This window comes from Colobus angolensis, unplaced genomic scaffold (assembly GCF_000951035.1).
Source record: "Colobus angolensis palliatus isolate OR3802 unplaced genomic scaffold, Cang.pa_1.0 Scaffold24, whole genome shotgun sequence".
Lineage (NCBI taxonomy): Eukaryota > Metazoa > Chordata > Mammalia > Primates > Cercopithecidae > Colobus > Colobus angolensis.
In genome coordinates this window covers 4058558-4078506 of record NW_012115599.1, presented here as the reverse complement: position 1 = coordinate 4078506, position 19949 = coordinate 4058558, and the positions used below count along the sequence as shown (strand labels likewise).

The 19949-nt window shown below is 36.6% G+C and overlaps 1 protein-coding gene across 1 annotated transcript in view; it reads left to right on the top strand.

Moving 5' to 3' along the window:
* The window catches only part of GMCL1 (germ cell-less, spermatogenesis associated 1), a 52742-nt gene that overhangs the window by 9443 nt on the left and 23350 nt on the right, over nucleotides 1-19949 (top strand). Inside the window, exons 3-9 of the mRNA XM_011945252.1 lie at nucleotides 833-929; nucleotides 2027-2124; nucleotides 4236-4348; nucleotides 5233-5298; nucleotides 8595-8679; nucleotides 10714-10804; nucleotides 16528-16665. Of these exons, the coding sequence (XP_011800642.1) occupies nucleotides 833-929; nucleotides 2027-2124; nucleotides 4236-4348; nucleotides 5233-5298; nucleotides 8595-8679; nucleotides 10714-10804; nucleotides 16528-16665 (688 nt within the window). The remainder of the gene's footprint in view (nucleotides 1-832; nucleotides 930-2026; nucleotides 2125-4235; nucleotides 4349-5232; nucleotides 5299-8594; nucleotides 8680-10713; nucleotides 10805-16527; nucleotides 16666-19949) is intronic.

The window sequence follows — 19949 nt, the reverse complement described above, 5'->3', positions numbered from 1 at the left end:
TTATTTTGGCTTGAAGTATGTTGCCCAGACACTATATCAGAATACTGCTTTTTAACTTCAGCATATGATTCATATTATTTCTTTTTAATATCTGAAAGCAGTTTTGTGAACTTAAGGTTGAGAATACCTCTGTTAAAACTTTACCTCTCATGGAAGCTGTATTGATTATAGTTCAAGCCACATGCTAAAATATAAGCCCCCTGAGGACAGAAACAATATTGATTTTGTTTATTGCTATATTCACAGTGCCTTCTACATACTAAGTACTCAGTAACATTTTAAAATAAATTAGTTAATATTTGATCAATTTCAAAGTAATTCTAATTATGAGGAGTGCTATCTGGCAGATAACTAAAGACTTCATTCTATACCTTTCCAAGAATTCAGGTCCATTCTGGAAATTTCTCATTAGATTAAACTAAATTTTGGATTTTTCCTAATGTCTTTGGGGATCATCCTGTTTGTGCTGACTTAGGACTGGTTTGGTACTTTATAGCCACTCAGGTGTACAGTAAGGATTCAACAGTTTGAGTAAAAAGCTAACCAGGTTCAAATAGAAATACAGGAATTCAATTTAGATAGTAATATAGGAATTTTAGTTTTTTGTCAAAAATAGTACTAAACTGAAAGTATATTTTGATACACCTAGTAGTGTCCTTATCTTAATTTCTTTTCTCCTGTAGACATATTTGGCAGTTCTTTTTCTGTTGAAGTAATAGAATGGATGAGTTTAGTTAATGGATAGAATAGTTGCTTAGAATTAGAAATGGGAAAATAATTTGGAAGACACAGAAAGTACTTGATAATCGTTGACTTTTTTTTTTTTTTTAAGTCTGGCTACTTTTCTAGTATGTTCAGTGGTTCTTGGAAAGAATCCAGCATGAATATTATTGAACTGGAGATTCCTGACCAGAGCATTGATGTAGAAGGTAACTACCATAATAATTAACTATTATGCAAGAATCATAAAAACATAATCTTATTCTTTTGGTAGAAAATAAATAATTCCTTCTAGCCTTGTAGTCTAGAAAACTCCTTTTATCACCTCAAGGTGATAATTTTATGTTGATTTACGCCATAGTTTATCAGTTCTGTCCATCCTATCACTGATCTGTTTTGTCATGTGGGCCTTATCAGTCTGTTTACTTATCTTTGTAAATATGCCCACCTGGGATATGGAAGACGTAGGATGAAGGAAGGAAAAGTATGACCATTTCTTTTAATTATGTAGAAAATCTGATAAATAATACTTAATGATTATTCCCTATTTTCTGGGAACAATAAAGGCATAAATCATGTAATACTGTTTTAGAGCTAAAAGAATCCTTAGTTGAGGAAGCTGAGGCCCAAAGGAGTTAAGGGACTTACTTTGGATCTCAGAGCAGTTTAGTGAGCCTATGTCAGACTACAGCTCTCATTCCTATTCCAGTGCTCTTGCTGCTCCCCTCATTGGTGGTCCACATGGAAGTACCTGGTGCTCAATACAAAGGCAAAGAAATAGTTAAGAATATTTACAAAGCAAACCATGTGGGACATTCATAACAGTGGCGGTGGAGGAAGGATGGACAGGCATAGATCACTGTGGGGGCTGGGCATGAGTGTGGCATGGACAGGACTCAGGAACTGTACCACATTTCTCAGTGGTGAAGTGCTGAAAGCAGCAGGGTTAAGATTATCTTTGAGTCTGCGTATTTGTACTTAACGATTGGTCTACTCAGGAGTATCTTATAAAACTTCTTCCAGGGCATCTCGGTTGTGACCACTGATGTCAAGATTATGTGTTAGAAGAATGCAGCTAGATTTGGTAGAATAAGCAGAAATTTATAACCTTGTTATTAAATTAACAGTGTCAACCAGTAACCATTACTAGCGTTTTTAATTAAAAAGATACTTCTGTTATCCTTTTATGTACATGTCACATTTAAACAAATGTCTTTGTGTGTGAAGACAGTCGTCATTGTTATTTGTATAATACTTGTAATAGATATAAATATTATTTCATCTTACATGTGTACCTTGCTTTCAGCACTGCAGGTTGCATTTGGTTCACTGTATCGAGATGATGTCTTGATAAAGCCCAGTCGAGTTGTTGCCATTTTGGCAGCAGCTTGTTTGCTGCAGTTGGTAAGTATGCACGTGATTCAAAGAAAGGTTCAGAATAATAATCTTTTTCTCAAAGTGTGTACTCCAAAAACAAAAATAAAGCTTAGCTTTTTAGAGTTTTTAAATAAAAATGAAATGTATAAATATGCCATTTGTTATAAATCATTTAGAATGCCTAACCAAAAGCAATTTATTACAACTGAGGGAGTCTTGATGTCTGCATAAAATGAATGCAGGCCATTTCTGTGTAGATATCTTAGTATGACTATAATGTGGAAAAAACTTACTTGTCTAAGGTCACTTACAGATTTCTATTCATTAATGACTACTAAGCAGATGGCTTATGATTACCAATTAATTTCATTCATGGGTTCAAATAAACATGCATTCTATTTAAATTTCTCTTAGTTTTGAAAGAATTGTGTATAAATCACATATATGTATTTTAATCTACCGGCAGAATGACAGATTTGTTCATTTAATAGAAGTGTATTGAGCACTGTGTCAAACTAGACACAGAAATCCAAAGGTAACTTAAGATGTAATCCTTACCTTCAAAAAGTTCACAATATAGTATGTATGTGTGGAGAGCGGTGGGAGGGTTGATATACAAACCCAGAGGTAAAGTAAGAGCTGTTCAATATTATAGATATGATAGTGAACATCCTGTAGCATTTAGTGAATGCATAAAGAAGGAAGCAGTCAGTTCATCCTGGTGGTGTCACAGAGGAAAGTTACGTTTCCACATTGAGTCTTGAAAGTTGAAAGTGTGTTTGTATTGCAAAGTAGGAAGAGGGGAAGGAAGAGCATTTCAGACAGAACAGAGTAAACTAAGACCTAGCAATGTAAAATAGTGGAGGATTCAAGACTCTAACAGAAACATGGCTCCTGCATAAACATAAGAAGGATTGGAGAAGAGAGGGGCAGAAGCCAGATCATGAAAATACCGTTACACATTGCTAAGTTTAGTGTACACAGCACCTTTGGAATATTTTAATCAGAGGAAAGACGAAGTTATGTTTTAGAAAGAATACTTTAGTAACAATGTGAAAGATGAATTGAAGAAAAGATGAATACAGCATTAGAGACAAAAACCTATTGCAGTCGTCCAAGGGAGGAAAGTAGGGTAGTAGCAATAAGCTTGGAGAGGAAAAAGTAGATAGCAGAGAGATTCAGGGATAATCTGCTGGACTTGGTGACAGACTAAGTGTTAAGAGGAAAGGGGAAGAGTCTAGAATGATTTCCAGGTAAGTTGAAAATCCTAATGGAGCCAATGTTTTATTTTAATCTTAAAAAATTGTTTACTTTTGTGTAGTATTTTTGTACTGATTCATTTGAAATTAGTTAATAGCTTGCTAAATATCCTTGGTTGAGATCATTTGATTTTCAAAATGTTTTGATCCTTTCAATACTTATTTCCAATAAGTATACTTTATTTTCTAACTCTGGTCCTTTTCATTTTGTTCTAAATTTACTTTCTGTATTACTTTTATGATTTACTAACTCTTTAACTTAATATACCTGCATGATGAATATATTTCAGAAATTTGAACGAAAAGTAGTATTCTTTCCATATATTAAAGTTAGTTCACTTAAAACCTATATAAACATTTTAGGTTAAAACTTTAATGTTCATAATTTAAAATAACAATATACTTGTTTTAAGTGTGTCTCTTAGATATTGTAGTTATTTTAAACTTAATAATCACTTTCTGCTAATGCATACTATTTGTTTAGGCCCATGACATGGTTAACTGACTATGTAGACTTCTTAATTTAAAAAGAAATGGCAAAACAGACAAAATGCTGCTAAAGAAATTTGCAAAGGTCTCAGAGAGGGAAGAATAGAAAAGAAAAAGAATAGCAGTGTTCATCTCTACCTGACTGCTCCCCCCACCTTCCATTTTCAAATTCCAAGTATTTAGTTGAATACTTGCTGAATTTTTTTCAGTATTTTTATTGGACTTGTTAAAAAAAAAAAAAAACAAAACTTAGGTTTACTGCACTTAATGAGTTTTCTTTCTTTTCTTTCTTCTTTCTTTTTTTTTTCCTTTTTAATATGTAAAAGCACATATCAGAGCTAATTTTTCCCACGTGAAATGGGCCTTTCCAGTGCTTATTTATATTTACAGGACGGTTTAATACTGCAGTGTGGTGAGACAATGAAGGAAACAATTAATGTGAAAACTGTATGTGGCTATTACACATCAGCAGGGACCTATGGATTAGATTCTGTAAAGAAAAAGTGAGTTACCTTTCTCATTTTTCTTCCTATCCCACTTTAGGAATTTGGTTGCTTTAGTTTCTTAAGAGAATGTATAGCTATAAGAAAGAAAGAATTAAGGAAAATTAGGATAGGGGAATGGAATTTTGTTAAAAAGCCCATTTTAACTTTTGGACTAGTTAGTAAATTCCTCAAAAGTGTTGTCTTTGTCAGTGACCATAGATGGGTTATGTATATGCTTATAAAAACCATGGTCACTCTTGGTCAGGTGTGGTAGCTAACACCTGTAATCCCAGTGATTTGGGAGGCCAAGGCAGAAGGATCACTTGAGCCCAGGAGATCATGACCAGCCTGAGCAACACAGGGAGACCCCATCTCTACAAAAAATTTAAAAAATTAGCCAGGCATGGTGGCATGCACCTGTGGTCCCAGCCATTCTGGAGGCTGAGGTCAGAGGATTCTTTGAGCCCGGGAGGTTCAAGACTGCAGTGAGCTGTGATCATGCCACTGCACTTTATAGTACATTTTCTATTAAAATTGTTTAAGAAGTAGGCCTGATAGACATTATATCATTGCAATGACTGACAGTCCTTCTAACTCTTGAAAGTTGCAGTACCTGTTTTGAGATTTTAAAGGTTATAGTAGTATGCAGACCCCTTAATAAACTATTTAACACAAACTCAAAATGAAGTTTTAAAACTAGAAATGCTTTCATTAATATAAAGGAAATATTCTCTTAATAATATCTACTGACAAAAATAATACTAAATTTCCTATTGTTAAGTTAAAAGTCTTGAGCATGTTCTGGCAAGATTAATATTCTGATTTTATTTTAACTGTAAGTCCTACTTAATAAATTGTAAATACATGGTATATAATGTAATAATTATATATTTTAATTTCAGGTGCCTTGAATGGCTTCTAAACAATTTGATGACTCACCAGAATGTTGAACTTTTTAAAGAACTCAGGTATCTGAATTTCAAGTAACTTTATAATTAGTCATCCTAAAATATTGTTTATCATTTGTTAAAGTACGTAACATTTTTGTAGAACACAAAAATATGAAAAAGCAAACAATTTAATGAAAGGGCTTGACTACATCCATAAGCTGAAGAAATGCTACACAAACTTATTTCTTTGTTGTGAATAATATAATGGATATTATGTCTACTGTTTTAACCAATTTTAATAGAAAAATGCATTACTGTTGTAAGACTATAGAAAAGTTTCAGGTTTTGCCAGACTCTTAGAGAATTTAAAAGGTATATTTTAGAAATCATCTTTATTATTGAGAAATAAGTTTGAAGAAACTGTTTTGGCCTTTTTTTTTTTTTAACCTTCAAAAACTTTTCATGTTGATCGGTTTTCTCACTAGAATGAATTCTCTGATGTGGAGTAACAAATGTGTGTCTCCTATAAATGTACATTTTTCCGTCTCTGATTATTTCACTCCTTGAATTCAAATCTGTAATCCCAGCTACTCTGGAGGCTGAGGCAGGAGGATTGCTTGAGCCATGGAGGTCAAGGTTGCAGTGAGCTGTGATTGCGACCCTGCACTCCAGCCTCAGTGAGAGTGAGACCCCAGTGAGACCAAGTTACCATAGTTCTTCAGTCACCTCCTGGTACAAGGTCTTCTGAACCAGGTCAAGGTATTCCCACTCCTGATGAGAGAAGTCTATGGCCATGTCCCTGAATGTTACAAATTCGCAGGCCATGGTTTTAGACAAGCAAAAGCCAATCAGTCCTCAGGGTTTCTCTACCAGAAAAGCAGATTTAGGAAAACCTAGACCTGTAATCCCAGCACTTTGGGAGGCCAAGTTGGGAGGATTGCTTGAATCTAGGAGTTCGAGATCATCCTGGGCAACATAGTGACGTCCCCTCTCTTTGAGAAAATATCAGTCTTCCTTTAAAAAAAACTGTTAGCACCACACAGGGTCCCATGCAGGCTTCAGGCTGGGGCTGCAGAGGCTCCCACAGTCAACTACTCTGCCTTCATCCTCAAGCGGGACCCGGTCGCACACAGCACAGCGCAGAGCCAGAAGTCCTGGAGATGGAGCCAGGGGGCCAAGGTTTGTTTGTCACCTGTGGACCATGTAGTCCAAGCTGGAATAATAGGACCACAGTCACCCATGAGAAATGGATTCCAGGGTTCTAAAAACCTACAAGAAATATGGCTGTGACAATGAGGACTGCCCACCACCCAACGTGCATAGCAGTCTTTCTTTTTTAAAGAGATGGGGGCCTTGCTATGTTGCCCAGGCTAGACTCAAACTCCTGGGCTCAAGCAGTCCTCCCACCTCAGCCTCCAAGTAGCAGGGATTATAGGCACATCCCACTGCACCCAGCTTAGTTTGGCTTTTTGGATTAAGTACACATATTATCTATTTATTCCTGCAGCAAGTACTTCCTAACTGTTCATTATGTATAAAGATATTCTGTTAGTGGCTCTGAAGGATGCGGAGATGATTTTGTCATGGTCTCTTGCTGTCAGGGAACTTATTTGTAGTAATGGGACTAAGGTATTTGTGATGGGTCTGAGAAAATCTGGCTAGCAGTGAACTTTTGAAGGCTGGTTGGCATTACAGTCATTTTCTGGCTTGCATTTCCTTGACAGCGGTGCTTCGGAGACAGGGATACAAATGTGCCCGGGAGTAAGTGACTTTCTGATGGAAATGTACAAAACTAAAGTCAAACATTGCATAGCTTCCTAGGATGTGAATTTTACTGATTGTACTGATTTGTTGTTGTTGTTGTTGAGGTGGGGGAGAGGTAAACATTTTTATGTTTAAATACATTATGGAATAGAGGGAATTCAAGTTTCCTTGAACTGTCAAGATACCATTTATAGAAATGTTATTTTTATGGTTAGACCACCACCTAGATTATTGGGTGTTTTCCTTTCTTTTGCCTTTACGAGGTAATTTGGTAGAGAAGTGTGAGAGACATTCATCACCTGGTGATATTGAGGCATAAATAAATCACCGTAGAATGTTTGATTTGAAAATCATTAGAAACACTTTAATACAGTCAACCCTCCATATCTGTGGGTCTTCCATTTGTGGATTCAACCAACTGCTGATTGAAAAGATTTGGGGGAAAAACTTTAAAAAATGATAACAAAAAACCCAATATTGTATAACAACTATTGCATAACATTTACATTGTATTAAGTACTATAAGAACACCTAGAAATGATTTAAAGTATATGAGAGGATGTGCATAGGTTACATGCAAATACTGTGCCATTTTATATAAGGGCCTTGAGCATAGAAGATTTTGGTATTTGTAGGGGGTTCTGAAACCAACCCACCACAGATACAAGGGGACAACTCTAATTTTTCGTTGAGCTTTTTGAAAAAGGAGCAGGATCCTCTTAAAAACCCACATGCTCTCTTGGCTTTTTGTGACTCAAAGGAAAGAAAGAACAAAGGAAAAGCAAAACAAAATAACTGATGATGTCATTTTCACTCTAAATAGCACATGTTTCTTGATCTTATGCTCTTGAATAGTACTAAAACCGTAGTTTATGACTAAGCAATTCTCTTAAGCCTAGAGGTTAAAGATTACTTTTACAATATAGCTATTCTAGTGTCTTTTTTTTTTTGTTTTGGAGACAGTGTCTTGCTCTGTTGCCCAGGCTGGAGTGCAGTGGTAGTCTCGGCTCACTGCAACCTCCACCTCTTGGGCTCAAGTGATCCTTCTACCCCTTCAGCCTCACAAGTAGCTGGGACTACAGGTGCACACCAACATGATTGGCTAATTTTTTTGTTTGTTTGTTTGTTTTTTGTACGCAAGGTCTCACCATGTTGTCCAGGCTGGTCTCAAACATCTGGCTTCAAATGATTCTCCTGCCTCCCAAAGTGCTGGAATTACAGATGTGAGCCACTATGCCTGGCCTTTTTTTAAAGAACAAAACAAAACATAGAAGTGGAGTGGGGGAAGGCAAAAGAGGATGGCTGTCATTTTATCAGAGCATACTGAAAGTTATCTTATTGGAACTTTGCTTTAACTTGATTAATCAGCAGATCAGAGCTCTTTGTTTCCCTATCAGTGTGAAGAGGACCTTTCACAGCACACTACCTGAATTAAAAGTATCCTTATATCCAGATAGATTGTTTTCTAAGATTCTTTGTCTTGGGCAGAAGGACTGCTGTCATTTTTAATTCCATGTATTTTTTAAAAGAAAGACAAAGCTTTTAGTTCCACCAGGATCCTTTAGCCTGTGCCTAAAGACAAGCTCACTCCCTCTATTTATCCTTTTCAGTATAAATGTCATGAAACAGCTCATTGGTTCATCTAACTTATTTGTGATGCAAGTGGAGATGGATATATACACCGCTCTAAAAAAGGTACTGACATAATATGATGTCATATTATGCAAGGATGTCACCTCAGCACTGTGTATAGTGGTGAAAAACTGTAGACAGTGTCCAGCAATAAAGGGATGGTTATAAATGTAGGAAAAGGAAATAGGCCAAAACATTAAAAAGTCTTTATAATTAGGGATTTGGTATCATTAGTGATTTTAACTTTATTTTTTGTACTTTTCTATTTTAGGAATACTTTTCTGTTTTTTCCCAGACTTCTCTTTAACAAAAAATATATTGTTGTTATTTGTTTATTTACATAATCAGAAATGTTTTATATCATTTTTAGGAACGTTTTCGAAGTTGAGCTTCAGTTAATGATGACATTTTTAGACACACTTTTTCTAAGCAATGTTGAAATTTTTCTTTTAAAGGCCTGTTTGCATGTCTGGCATATGTTTTACTTCATCCTTTTGAAAAGTTTCAACATTTTAAAAACCTAATTTTATTTTCACAACTCTCTGAAGATACAGATCAGCCACTATTCTTTCATGTAGATAGTGAGACTCAGAGCAGGCTTGAGGCAGAGACTGGATCTTGGGAGTCCCAGTCCATTGCCCTCTTCCTACTGCATAATCCTGCCTTTACCCTTTTGTCCCCAAAACAGTGTTGTGAGTATTTAACACAGTTGTGAAACTTCAGACTGAGACACTTTCTAGCTTATCTCATAGGGACTCTTTGTTTGTTTGTTTCTATGGTAGAAATGAAATTTTGTTACTATTTTTCTTCAAGGAACTTTACTATCTGGGCTATCCAGTCTTTTAAAAAATTGGTGCAGAGGTCAGGCACAGTGACTCACGCCTGTAATCCCAGCAATTTGGGAGGCCCAGGCTGGCGGATCACTTATGGTGCAGAGTTCAAGATCAGCTTGGGTAACATGGCAAAAACCCCTGTCTACAAAAAATACGAAAGCTTAGCTGGGTGTGGTGTTTGTGCCTGTAGACTCAGGAGGCTGAGGTGGGAGGCTCACCTGAACCTAGGAGGTGCAGCCTGCAGTGAGTTGTCACAGTGGCATTCATTTCTGTTGTTATAACTGCTTTTTGCCAGTAATGATAAGTGCTAATACTTACAGGGTGTTTACATGTCATACACCATTCTAAGTATTTATATATATTAAATATTTTAGTGTCCTATGAGGTAAACATATTATCATGCTCATTTTACAAATGAAGAAATTAAGACCCAGAGATATTAGGTAATGTGCCCAGCTCTTAAGTGCCAGGTCCAGGATTTAAAAGTTTTTGCTCTTACCTGCTGTGCATATTATCTCGGCAGCAATAAGACAAAGAAGCTCCTTTTTCCTGTGTTAATTTCTTGCTTTTATAATTTCATATAGTATTTAGTGAAATTGAGTTGTTAGTCAGTAGAATAAGTTAGTATAAAATTACTAATGTAATATACATATATATTAGACCTTTACCTTTTTAATACAGTAATCTCCAGTGAGTTACCATAAAGACTTCTCAAGGATTGGCTTACTCCTTAGCACCCACATCCAATTTTTATCACTGGACTATTTTTTTTTTTCTTTTTTCCTCGAGACAAGGTCTCGCTCTGTCACTTAGACTAGAACACAGTGGTGCAATCATGACTCACTGCAACCTTGACCTCCAGGGCTCAAAAGGTTCTCCCACCTCAGCCTCTTGAGTAGCTGGGACTCTAGATGCATGCCACCATGCCCTTTTTTTTTTTTTTTTTTTGTAGAGGTGGGGTTTCACCATGTTTCCCAGGCTGGTCTAAACCTCTCTCAAGCGATCTGCCCACCTTGGCCTCCCAAGTGCTGGGATTATAGGTGTGAGCCACAGCACCCAGCCATTGGACTATGAGAATGCCATGATAAATTGAGTGCTTATAAGCATGTCATCTAATAGTTGTACTTTCTTTTTTGCAATTGCTGGTAAAGTAGAAGTTAAATTTTTTAGCTATTATATTTTAAGGTGAAAGCAATCTGAAAATGTAAAATCATAAAATGATGAAATTTCATAATTGTTTTCTTATTTAATTTTTTTAACCCAGTGGATGTTCCTTCAACTTGTGCCTTCTTGGAATGGATCTTTAAAACAGCTTTTGACAGAGACAGATGTCTGGTTTTCTAAACAGAGGAAAGGTAGGCCTGAAATTTTTGAGAACTTGTCTTTTAAAAGGAAATTTATTAAAATCAGGCCCCATGAGAACAGAAAATAAATTAATTAATTAATCAAATGAAATCAGGCCCTGACTTGTTTATAGACTTAATTTTAGAGCTTAGAGAAAACCTTAGCAGTTATCTACTTCAGCCCCTCATTTACAGTGAGAAAATCAAGGCTAGATAAGAAAAATGCCTTACCTATCATTATCTGAATTGTTACTCCTTGAACTGTCACCATACTCTTGATCCCCCAAAACTATTGTTTTTCCCATTATATCACCAACAGATCTTGTTGACTGCATTTGTCTTGACCACACTGAGTTTTCTCTAACAAACTATACCCTGTCAGGCAACCATTCTTAACATGGGGGCCATAGATAGGCTTTCATGTGTCACTGACACCCAAAAGTGGGTACAGAATTTGATATGTGTGTGTGCTGCTGCATACCTTTGTGGGAGGAGAGCTTCCATACGTTCCGTCAGATTCTCAGTAGAGACTGATCTAAAATTGGTTAAGATCAACTGCTATAAGGTCTTATCTGCGCAAAGAAGGGCATGCGTAAAAAATACATGTGTGTGTATATTAAAATGTATGTATATTATTTTTTACTTTGCTAAAACATATCTAGAAAAAGTATTTTTTACGGCTGTCAGGTGCAAAGAACTGGATAAATCATAATCCTTAGTTCATGATTTTCTTAGCTTGTGGGCACCTTTTTGGTTTATTTTTAATACGTTGAGCCTTTATGACCTAATCTTGGAGAATTAAAACATCAGTAACTTCAGTCTAACTCATGTGCTTCTTTTCTATTGTGTCCCTCTGACTTTTCCTAACCACTATCTTGAACTTCATGTTTATTCTTTTGCTTTAAAAATATATATTATTGCACCAAGTATATATGTCTTAACATATATTACATAGTGGTGTGCTAATAAGCTGACTCTGAAAAAAACAATCCCTGATTAGTACCATTTTTTAATTCCCATGGTACAAATTTTCCCATCGTGGCTGATTGATTGCAAACTACCAACATGACATCACTTTGTGAAAAAGGAGATGTACACAGTCAGCTCCTATGAGCCAGCGGCAGCACGCCACTGGATAATGTATCATTTTATTTTAGTTGTTATGGAACTATGTCACGTTGTGGCCTTAATTTTAATTTCTTTTATAACTAAAGAGATTGAACGACCCTTAATATGGTTATTAGCCACGTTTCCTCTTCTGTGAGATATCTGTTTAGGTATGTTTCCTATTTTAATGTCGCATTTGTCTTTTCTTATTGATTTGTAGGCTTTCTTTATATATTCCTGATAACTAGTACTTTGTCATGAATGTGTTCTGCACTTCCAGTTTATAGGTTATCTTTTTAATTTATTAAAGATGTCTTTTTGGTTGGTGCCGTGGCTCACACCTGTAATCCCAGCACTTTAGGAGGTCAAGGCAGGAGGCTCACTTGAGCCCAGGAGTTCAAGGACAGCCTGAGCAACATAAAGAATTTGCAGGGCAGCCAGGCACGAAGGCTCATGCCTGTACTCCCAGCACTTTGGGAGGCTGAGGTGGGTGGATCACAAGGTCAGGAGTTGGAGACCAGCCTGGCCAACATGGTGAAACCCCATCTCTACCAAAGATACAAAAATTAGCTGGGCTTGGTGGCAGGCACCTGTAATCCCAGCTGCTAGGGAGCCTGAGGGAGGAAGATCGCTTCAAACCAGAAGGCAGAGGTTGCAGTGAGCCAAGATTGCGCCACCGCACTTCAGCCTGGGCAACAAGCGAAACTCTGTCTCCAAAAAAAAGAATTAGTAGGGCATGGTGATGTACACTTGTCTGCATTCCCAGCTACTGGGGAGGCTGACATGGGGGGAGGATCACCTGAGCCTGGGGGGGTCGGGGCAGCAGTGAGCCATGGCCACACACCACTGCACTCCAGCCTGGACAGCAGAGTATGAAACCCTGTCTCAAAAAAAAAGGAAAAAAAAATGTTTTTTGATGAATAGATGTTCTTAATTTTAAAATTTCATGCTCTTTATAGCTTAGTTAAGTTCATTTTATAGAATTATTTTATGTAGTCAGATTTCCTACCTCAGAGCCAGATAAATTATTTTTCTATAAAACTCTTGAAATAAAAATGTGTAAAGAACCATATCAGTGAAATATAACTTGATTTCCTTGAAGAACAAAAATACTAAACTTGTATCTTAAATTATACTTTCGTGTTACATTATGGCAATTAAAGAGGGACTAGGGAAATTACAGAGGAGAAAAGTAGGGGAAAGCATTTAAATAAACAGAAGAGAGAGAAAAACTGAAAGAGGGCTGGGCGCGGTGGCTCAAGCCTGTAATCCCAGCACTTTGGGAGGCCGAGACGGGCGGATCACAAGGTCAGGAGATCGAGACCCTCCTGGCTAACATGGTGAAACCCCGTCTCTACTAAAAAATACAAAAAACTAGCCGGGCGAGGTGGCAGGCACCTGTAGTCCCAGCTACTCGGGAGGCTGAGGCAGGAGAATGGCGTAAACCCGGGAGGCGGAGCTTGCAGTGAGCTGAGATCATGCCACTGCACTCCAGCCTGGGCGACAGAGCAAGACTCCGTCTCAAAAAAAAAGAGAAAAAGAAAAACGGAAAGAGACAAGGATGGTGAAGAAGTTAAAAAGAGAGAGGGACTCAGTAGAAACAGCAGATGTTAGGCAAATGTTGATTGAACCTTATGATCATTTGTGCTTCAGATAGTTCCACCACAGCAATCAATCAAAAGAGAAATTGCCCTGTAGTCTAAGTGACAGAAACTGGAGAAGCAAGCTGTGGTCCACTTCTGGTTTCCCACTTGAGGCTCTCCCTCCCAGCCCCTGAGGTGTGAAAGTATACAGTTCAACATAACTTTTCAGGGAGACACTGATTGCACAAACCAAAATGTATGTCTAATGTCCTTGTTTTTCTGTGAAGATTTTATAGAGTCATTTGCAATAGTTTTAAAATTGTATATAAGATGCATACTTAGGAAATAGGATAGAAAAAATCACTTGTGATCCCTCACTTGTTATATTTTGGTGTATGTCTTTCTTTCTTTTTTTTTTTTTTTGAGACGGAGTCTTGCTCTGTCACCCAGGCTGGAAGTGCAGTGGTGCGATCTTGGCTCACTGCAGCCTCCGCTTCCCAGATTCAAGCAATTCTCCTGCCTCAGCCTCTCAAGTAGCTGGGACTACAGGTGCATGCCACCACACCCAGCTAATATTTTGTATTTTTAGTAGAGATGAGTTTTGCCATGTTGGCCAGGCTGGTCTTGAACTTCTGGCCTCGAGTGATCTGCCTGCCTCGGCCTCCCAATGTGCTAGGACTACAGGCATGAGCCACCACACCCGGCATATATTTTTGTATATTTCTTTTAAGTTATCTTAATTATTTGACTTTTCAGATCTATATGGATCAGGACTACAAGAAACAATAGAAATTTAGAAAGTTTTCTACACAATTATACTTAAGGATTGCTATTGAATTTGGCTAATGGAATAAGTATGGCCACATGTTGTCCAGCAAGCAACTTTAAAACATTTTTCTTGGTTCTATAAATTCTTACAGAAATAAATGAGCCAGTCTCTTCTACACCCTTGATGAAAAGGCTTCATGAGATATAATCACCAGATTTCTATGAGACAATCCAGAATTAGATTTTTATATCTTGTTCATGTGACAGAACACCTGTAAAAACAAAATGGTATTCTCAGCACACCCCATGAAATTGGCACATTTAATTCAACATGTGAACTAGAACCAATGTTGTTATTTTTAAAACAGGAGATATAAATCCACTGTCACACACCTGTTGTATAAATAAGCAAAGTTAACTATTAATTTTTTTAATGAATTTACTGCTTTCTTGTTTGCTTTGCTGACTCTAAGCAGGTGCCAAGGGAATACAAAAAATATATGAGATAATGTGGAAATTCTTTTCGTTAACTTGGCTGTCTTTTTACAATTTTCAGGAAAAAAATAGTTTAGTGGGGAACACCTTCTGGTCTACAGAAAACCTGTATTCTATGTGAAGCATAGTTTGAGACATAATAGTCTATAATGGCAACTGTCTTGTTTTTCTCCTTATCCTTAATAGCAACAGGACTGGGTATACATACTCTCCTGGGTGTATGTTGTTTGACAGAAAACATAGACTAGGGCTCATGCACAAATACCTGTTTGATAGCAGTAACTCTAAACCTTTCCTTCTGACTCATGAAAGCACACTGGAATGTAACTGAGGGTAATTTTTAGGAATAACCTTAAATTCTCCCTAAAAGAAAAAAAAATTATATACTTCATAAACTTGAATTATTCTATTTTCTTTTCTTTTTTTGAGACGAAGTTTCACTCTGTCACCCAGGCTGGAGTGCAGTGCTGTGATCTCGGCTTACTGCATCCTCCGCCTCCCAGGTTTAAGCAATTCTCTGCCTCAGCCTCCCAAGTAGCTGGGATTACAGGCACCCACTACCACGCCTGGCTAATCTTTTTTGTATTTTTAGTAGAGATAGCATTTCACCATGTTGGCCAGGCTGATCTTGAACTCCTGACCTCGTGATCCACCCGCCTCGGCCTCCCAAAGTGCTGGGATTACAGGCGTGACCCACCACGCCCAGCCGAATTATTCTGTTTTCAGTATTATTATTATTATTTATTATTATTATTATTTATTTTAGAGACAGGGTCTTGTTCTGTCACACAGGCTGGAGTGCAGCGGCACAATCATAGCTCACTGCAAGCTGCAACTCCTGGGCTCAAGCAATCTTTCCACCTCAGTCTCCTGAGGAGCTAGGTCTGCAGACACATGCCACCACACCTCGCTAATTTTTTTATTTTTATTTTGTGTAGAGATGGGAGTCTCACAATGTTGGTCAGGCTGGTCTTAGACATCCTGGACTCAAGTGATCCTTCCACCTTAGCCTCCCAAAGTGCCAGGATTACAGGTGTGAGCCACCGTGCCCAGCCTTGAATTATCTTAATAATAACTGAATACTACCCAACTGTTGCAAAACTATGGCTACAATGTCTGTCTTTTATTTTATTTTGTTTTATTTTATTTTAATAGAGATAGCATCTCACTATGTTGCCCAGGCTGGTCTCTAACTCCTGGGCATAAACAGTCTACCAGCCTCAGCCTCCCAAAATGCTGGGATCACAGGCGTGAGCCACCATACCTAGCCATACATAGTCTTTCTTATTTTGTATTTCAATAGAGAATTAATATATTAACTAGTGTTCATTACATGTAGCTGAAATGTAAGTTAAAAGAAATTAAGAGATAGTCTTTGTCCTGTGTACCTTACCCTTGAGTGAGGCATTTGGGCTCCAGAGTTTCACTGGCCTGTTCAGTTCCTGGGAGGGGGATTCTGGTGAGAGTGTGTAACCCTAAGTACCTTTCTCAAGCCTTCCTTTCCCAACTTGCTGCACTATAAATGCCAAATGCCCAGAAACAGCTGAATTCCCAGCCCAGGGGTTTCATTAGGACCAAAGTTAATTTCCTGGGATTTTAAAATAAATCTCCTTATGTTTTTTTCTGTAAACCTAAGGTTTATAAAATTCTTGAGAACTTTAAAATTACCTTATTTTGTATTCTAATAGACGTGAGTGTACATGTGTATCCCCCTTCCACAAAAACATTTAAGAATAATAGGTTTTAAAAGAATGACTGTTTAACTTACATGGTTTTTTATAGATTTTGAAGGTATGGCCTTTCTTGAAACTGAACAAGGAAAACCATTTGTGTCAGTATTCAGACATTTAAGGTTACAATATATTATCAGTGATCTGGCCTCTGCAAGAATTATTGAACAAGATGCTATAGTACCTTCAGGTAAGAGAACATAATGAATTTGTAATTTTAAGTAATATATTTCTGATTATAACAGTAATATAGATCATAGAATAGAACAAGGAAGTAGAAATTATTATTAATCCCAAAAAGGTATACATGTTTATTCCAAAGGGGAATCATACTATAGAGGTAATTTGCCATGCTTATATATCATGAGTATTTTCCCATATCATATTTCATTAAATACTCTCTAGAATATTTAAATGATTATCTAGTATTCTGTAATATGGATGTTCTTTAATTTAATAAACCAGTACATGATTTTGGATCAGACTTTTAAAAATGACTTTTGAAGTATTTAAAGATCATAACTGATTTTTCTATTAGTGCTCCTTAAATTTGTTTATTCTGGTTTTTTCTTATTCTAAAGTCTTAAACTTCATGTTGAAGCAAATGTGTCTTTGCTAATTATAATTTAAATTTTTTGAAATAACTACTGATTTACCTTTCTGAGTTAAATCTCTAGTACTTGTGAATAATTCCATTTAGTACTATATATACATATAAGAAATGGAAAATAGAATTTCTGTTTGAAGATTTATATGTAATGTTTGTAGTAATAATTGGAGTTATAGATTTGTGTAAAAAGTTGTGATTTTTTTTGACACCTTAATTGTGACATAGCTGTATGTTTATAGATTTAAATTGTTCCTGAAATCTGTATACTTATTTGGAAAGGAATTGAAGGGAAAGAAAACTTAGAGTTAACTCTTCTGGTATATTTGGAAGTGGTGCATTTTTATAAAATCACTTCAGCAAGTTTATAGATGCTGTTTAAATCACAAATTATCTGAATTTTACATTCCTTATAGTATAGCAGTTCTATAATAGTTTTAGTATCTGTTAAATACCAGGCCCTAGCAATGATGTAATATTAGATGCCAAAAGCCAATTACATATGCCACTCTAACTGTACTTCCTTTTAAGGCTTTTTGCAAATGAATTTTGAAAGAGATTGGGGAAAAGTTTGTTCTAAAGTGGTTTAATTTAAGTATGCCTGTGATGCAAGTGGATAAGCTTTATATTTTTGGATTGCAAGATGGGTACAAGTATTTCTAGTCTAAAATAGTTTATTCAATATAGAATCAGAAAGAGTTTAGATCTTGTATTTTTTGGCAGATGTTAGTCATTGTTACCATATCTTACAGATAATTATTTACCACATATTTATCACATTGTGAAGGGACAGAAGGAAGCCACCTAATTCACATTATTGAGATAGATTGGTATATGCTGTCAGTAGGAAGGTATCTTAGATTTGAAATGAGTTGAAATTATTTTGATTAATCAACCTAAAACTTGATCATTTTTCAGAAATAGTGCCAAACATGTTAACATTAATCAAAGTTAGGCATTTGGCAATATGGAGAGTTTGAGTACATCTGTTTACCATCTTTAGGTAAAAAATTTAGAAACATGCTTAATTAAAAGTTGAATTGGGACTTTGTATAGAAGCACTTTATTTTAGGATTCAACTGTGTCAAGCACTCTACTTTGTGCTGAGTACTGCTGCAGAGCATTCTACAGCTTTCGTATTGGTGTCACTGCAAATGCACATTTCAACACTAAGCTTCAACCTTGGGACTTCTTACACTACTTTTAGTTCGTTATTTCTCTTTTTCATTTCCTTCAGCAATTATATCAATTTCTGCCACTCTGTTCCAACTTTCTACCCAATTACCTCATTGTCAGTTTTGTGAAAATAAGTTACTGAAAATGAAAAAGTATATAAATCCATGTAATAAATTCAGAAAATAGCTTCAGAACTAGATTTTTATGTTATTCTACATAAGTGTTTTTGAACCAGGCTTCTCCATAATTTTGTGTTACTATTTTCTACCTAGATGCTCTATACAGAATACTCTTTATTTGTCCATGTAGGAACTTTTACTATGTAAATAAATGTTTGGTCACTCATCTTCATTATTTACATCTGATTTATGTGTTTCATAACGTAGTTCAACTTGTAGGCTTAGTTTTTTGCTATAAGCCATATTAGTTTTAAGTGGATTCGTGTGAGTGTATGTATACCTGAAGATACACTTTTCCCTTCACTTAAACAAAAAATGCTGGGCAAATTAGGAAGTACCTTTTTTTGCTTTTTAAAGTGCGTAAACGTAAGACATGACATTTTGAAATAATATTGTTTTAGAGGTCCCATTTCCATATTCTTTGTGTAAAACTAGGGAAATAATCTAAATAAATTCAGTCTCATATATCTCATTTATTCCATTGGGAAAATACTGTGTTTATATTCAAAACTGCTGTAGACTAGATCTCAGCTGCAGATTGGATCCATGACACTGTCAAATACCACCTTGACATGCCCATTTTTTTTTCGCCCTGTGGCCTGGAGAGGGGCAGGCGGGTAGAGGCAGAGTCTTGCTATGTTACCCAGGCTCTTCTCAAATTTCTAGTCTTAAGCAATCCTGCCTCCTCGGTCTCCCAAAATACTGGAATTACAGGCATGAGTCACTGTATCTAGCCCCTATTTTGAGTTTTTGTTTTGGACCTTGGTCTGATATAGTTAAAATAAGTGCTCAAACATATTACTATTTAGTCAAAGTTTAGTCTACTTAGTCAAAGTTTCTTGAAGGCACTTTTTCAGAATCTTTCCAGCCAACAGTAGCTCTCTGCCAAAAAGGATCCTGGCAAACTCTGCCTAGTGTTTCTTCCTTTTTGGAAATGATTGCATACAAACATATTGAAAACTCTGTGTAAAGGAACCTGCTTCACTTCACTTCTTTTCATCCCATATTTTACCAGGGTTTCTTTTTTTTTTTTTCCTTTTGCAATGCTATTAACATTGCATGTGAACTTGTGTTACATTGACTTACTTTTGGAATGCTGCCTTTAAGACCTGGGACCTAGAATCCTTGAGCTACCAATGACCAGAAAAATTTGAAGTTTGACTTTTTTTACTCTTTTGGATTAAGCCATGACAAGAGAAACAAAAATATGTACTCATGTTTTTAACTTGTTAAAATGCTTTTGGTTTTAAAGGAGGTTATACAAAACTTGTTGCAGTTTAAATTCTAAAACATTTTTGGCCGGGTGCGGTGGCTCACACCTGTAATCCCAGCACTTTGGGAGGCAGAGGTGGGTGGATCACAAGGTAAGGAGATCGAGACCATCCTGGACAACATGGTGAAACTCTGTCTCTACTAAAATACAAAAAATAAGCAGGTGTGGTGGCACATGCCTATAATCCCAGCAACTGGGAAGGCTGAGGTAGGGGAATCGCTCAAACCTGGGAGGCGGAA